At 39.4% G+C, this 4,573-nt stretch overlaps 1 protein-coding gene across 1 annotated transcript in view; it reads right to left on the bottom strand.

The window, feature by feature from the left end:
• Positions 1 to 1,685: 1,685 nt before the first annotated feature.
• Positions 1,686 to 4,573, bottom strand: part of LOC102867287 (FUN14 domain-containing protein 1-like) — a 15,742-nt gene continuing 12,854 nt past the window's right edge. The window contains exon 5 of the mRNA XM_006902077.1: positions 1,686 to 1,763. Within this exon, the coding sequence (XP_006902139.1) occupies positions 1,686 to 1,763 (78 nt within the window). The remainder of the gene's footprint in view (positions 1,764 to 4,573) is intronic.

The following is a 4,573-nucleotide window of genomic DNA, read 5'->3' as shown; positions in this document are numbered from 1 at the left end:
AGGTCAATGACAGCTGACTTTCCCAGTGCAACTCATCTTTTGATTTCCTGGCTGCTAGTTACCAAGTGTTGATTGTGGAGCCAAGCAAACTAAAGCTGTTAACAATCTCAATCTCTTCATTTTCTATCCTGATGCAGTCAATTGGTCCAGTGGTGAGAATCTTTGTTTTCTTGATGCTGAGCTTCAATCCATATTTAAAGCTGCAGTCCTTGACCTTCTGAAGCAAGTGCTTCAGGTCCTCCTCAGTTTCAGCAAGCAGGGTTGTGTCATCTGCGTAACGCAGATTGTTGAGTCTTCCTCCAATCCTGATGCCACACTCATCCTTACAGAGCCCAGTATCCAGGATAATCTGTTCTGCATATAGACTGAAAAGGTATGGAGATAGGACACATCCCTAACATACACCTTTCCTGATTTTGAACCAATATATACACTTTCTATATCCTTATATCATAATTACACAGAAAAGTATAGCTCTTAATGAGACTTTTATCTTTTTGTAAAGGATATAGGGTAATATTTAGGAATTTAGGACAGAAATTCACTAAAGGTTGATAAAACTGTATCAGTTGCTGAACTGTCGCTACTCTCATTGCTGTGGAATTGGAACCAACACATAGCTGACTCTCCAGTGGGTTTCCAAGACTGTAAACTGTACCAGAGAAGATCGCCCATCTTGTCCCTCTGAGCAGATGGTGGATTCAAACCACCAGAGGTACAACCTTTGGGTCAGCAGAACAACTCCTAACAGATTATGCTACCAGGGTGCCCTAGCAACTATATACTATACACTAAAAATTATTTCTGTCCATACTATCAAGTTAAACAAACCTTAAAAATGTATATACAGGAAGATATTTTTATACTACAGACATCAAAAGAAAGAAAAAAAGTTTAGTTGTGGTAGGTTACAGTTGTTATTTAAGCAAAGTAAGAACAGTATGTAAAGAAGGATCATTGTCATGGAGTTGGAAGTGACTCATAGCTGACCCTCCAGTGGGTTTTCTTAAGGGAAGAAATCGACCATCTTTCTGAGTCACTGGTGGATTTAAACCACTAAAGAGGTGCCATCTTTAGGTTAGCAGTGCAGCTACCAACAAAGTATACCCTAAAAAAATTTTTAAAGCTCAAATAGTAAAAAAAAATTCTAAAAACAATCTAAAGATTAGTCTTAAATCACATCAGTAGAATCTTTTTACTATTTTTAATAATTCTACCATTCTTAAATCCTTCCAGTTCTTCAGCTATACTGCAAACATTTCTTAAAATTCACCTGATTTTGAAGTGATAATTAATACTATACTATAAAGCAGAATAAAGAACACCTTAATTAAATAAAAAACAAGGACAATTTTACACAAAATAATACATCCAACCAACACTTTTTCTCTCTATATCTACAATCATTATTTGATATTTTATAGGCTAACTTCTGAACAGATAATGTTTTCTAAAAAACAATGACAGATAGCCATGTTTTGCTTATATTACACATATACAATTCAGGGTATTTTACTGCAGATTCTAGTTTGCCAAACTACAGAAGGCAAAGCACTAAAGTTGTGAATTCAGTGTTGTCCAGGTAATTATTTCTGTTTCCATGGAAAATTAGGTGACATGTGCTGTTGAGAGACCACCACTGCTCTTGTCATTGCTGAATCCACTATGATAGAACATTCACATCCTTAAGATGCAAGGCCTAGCAAAAAGCCTCCTACAAATCCACTGGATATGACAATGTTCTGCTTCATAAATTCTGTTGCCTGAAACATATAAATTTAAACATATTCTTAATTATTACATTCAGAACTAAGTAATATTTTGTTACTTTCACCAAATAAATGTCCAGCAAAAAATTTATGAGCTTCTAAAATGTTAAGTACCAAATACCATGCAAGATGATAGAGTGGTCAATTATAAATTAAAGAAGCCTAGAGCCTACAGCCAGGCCCAGTATGCTGACTACTGAGATAAAAGGTACATAAACAGCAATAATTTCCTAAGTAAAAAGTAATCTATATATAGGGCATACTAAATGACTCCTTCAACAAGCAATTAACAGGGATCATTTAATCAATTCCTACAGCCAGCACTACAGCATTTCTTGATAATCCACTTCATTAAAAAACTCATTGCCACAAAGTCAGAACCAACTCGTAGCTGACCCTCTACCGGGTTTTTGGAGGCAACAAATCACATAAGAGGATAATGCTCATGTTTTGCCTGTGGATTTATTGGCAGATTTGAAGTCTTTGGGTTCAAAGTTGGGCCGTGCAACTTCCTATATAGACAATGCCATCAGAGATCCCTAATAATCCATCTAGCAAATAAGAAAAATGTACAGGATCAAAGAAGTAATATTTAATATCACTTTGACAAAATATTTTACCCAAATAAAAAGAGGAATAAATTATACAAAGCTAAACTGTGATAAATTCTGCAAAACTGGCCTGTTGTTGTTATGTGCCGTCGAGTTGTCTGCGACTCATAGCAACCCTATGTACTACAGCCCTAAACCCTGTTCTATCCCTTGCAAATCTTATTGTCTCTGACACACCTATTCACATTACCCCAGTGACTGAATCAATCCATCTTACTGAGGGTCTTTCTCTCCTGTACTGTCTCTCCACCCTCCCAAGCATGACGTTTCTCTCCAGGGACTGATTCTGCCTTACAACATGTCCAAAGTATGCCAGATGAGGCTTCAGAATCCTTGCCTCCAAGGAGCAGCCTGGCTTCACCCTCTCCAGGACGAACTTGTTTGTTCTCTTAGCAGTCCATGGTATATTCAATACTTTTCTCCAGCACCACAGCTCAAAGGCATCAACTCTCCTTCTATCATCCCTAGTCATTGTCCAGCTCTCTGATGTATAGCAAGTAACTGCAAAGACCACGGCCTGTATCAGGCATGGCTTAGTCTCCAGACTGACATCATTGCTCTTCAGTACTTAGGAGAGGTCACTGACAGCAGAGTTTCCCAATGCAATTTGTCTTTCCTGGCTGCTGGTACCAAGAGTGTTGATTGTAGAGCCAAGCAAACTGAAGCTGTCAACAATCTCAATCTCTTCATGATCTATCAAGATGCTGCCAACTGGCCCAGTAGTGAAAATCTTTGTTTTCTTGATGTAGAGCTTCAATCCATATTGAAGGCTGCAGGCCTTAGCCTTCTGCAGCAAGCGCTTCAGGTCCTCCTCAGTTTCAGTAAGCAGGGTTGTGTCATCTGCATAATGCAGACTATTAATGAGTCTACCTCCAATCCTGACAGCACACTTCTTCTCATACAGTCCAGCCTCCAGGATAATCTGTTCTGCATACAGATTGAAAACATATGGAGATAGGACACATCCTTGATGCAAACCCTTCCCAATATTGATCCAAGCAGTATTTCCTTGCTCTGTTCTGATAACTGCCTCCTGGTCCAAGGATGCAAAATCAAGTATTTGGGAGTCCCATTCTTGTCAGAATCTGCTACAGTTTGTTGTGATCCACACAGTCAAATGCCTCTGCATAGTCAATGAAACACTAATAAGACATTCCTCTGGTACTCTCTGCTTTCAGCCAAAATCCATCTGACATTAGCTATAATATCCCTAGTGCCACGGCCTCTTCTAAATCCAGCCTGCACTTCAGGCAGCACCCTGTTGATGTGCTGTTCCAGTCATTTTTGGACAATCTTCAGCAGAATCTTGCTAGCATGTGATATCAATGATACTGTTCGATAATTTTCACACTCTGTCGGATCACCTTTCTTTGGAATGGAAACAAATATAGATCTCTTCCAGTCAGTTTGCCAGGTGGTTGTCTTGGCATAACTCGGTAAGCACATCCAGGGCAGCATCTGTTTGCTGAAATATGTCAATTGATATGTCATCAATTCCTGAGCCTTGTTTTTTGCCAATTCTTTCAGAGCAGCTTGAACTTCTTTCATCACCACAGGCTCTTGCTCATATGTTGTTTCATGAAATTCTTCTGTGTCCACCAATTCTCTTTCCATCTTCTTTTAATGCTTCCTGGATCTTTAATATTCTGCCCCAAGCATCCTTAACTATTGCAACTCAAGGTTTGAATTTGTCTTTCAGTTCTTTCAGCTTAAGGAATGCTGAGCCCTTTTGATTTTCTGACTCCAGTTCCTTGCACATTTCATTATAATACTTTATCTTCCCATGTTGCCCCCTGGAGTCTTCTGTTCAATTCCTTAATATCTTGCTTTCTTCCCTCTGCTTTAGCTTCTCAGCGCTCCAGTGCAATATTTAGAGTTTCTTCAGACAGCCATCTTGGTCTTTTCTTCCTCCTTTGTCTTTGTAATGACCTTCTGCATTCTTCATGGATGATATTCTTGATATCCTCCCACAGCTTATCTGGTCTACTGGCCTACATACTTAAAAAATGTCACTATCATATGTTGTTGTTGTTGTTATGTGCCATCGAGTCGTTTCCGACTCATAGCGACCCTATGCACAACAGCTCTAAACCCTGCCCTATCCTGCGCCAACCGCACCGCCTCCGACACACCCATCCCGATTACCCCAGTCACTGAATCAATCCATCTCATAGAGGGTCTTCCCCTCCTGCG

Source organism: Elephantulus edwardii, unplaced genomic scaffold (assembly GCF_000299155.1).
Source record: "Elephantulus edwardii isolate Elephantulus edwardi_28Jun2011 unplaced genomic scaffold, EleEdw1.0 scaffold00365, whole genome shotgun sequence".
NCBI classification, from domain to species: domain Eukaryota; kingdom Metazoa; phylum Chordata; class Mammalia; order Macroscelidea; family Macroscelididae; genus Elephantulus; species Elephantulus edwardii.
This window is presented reverse-complemented; position numbering and strand designations above follow the sequence as displayed.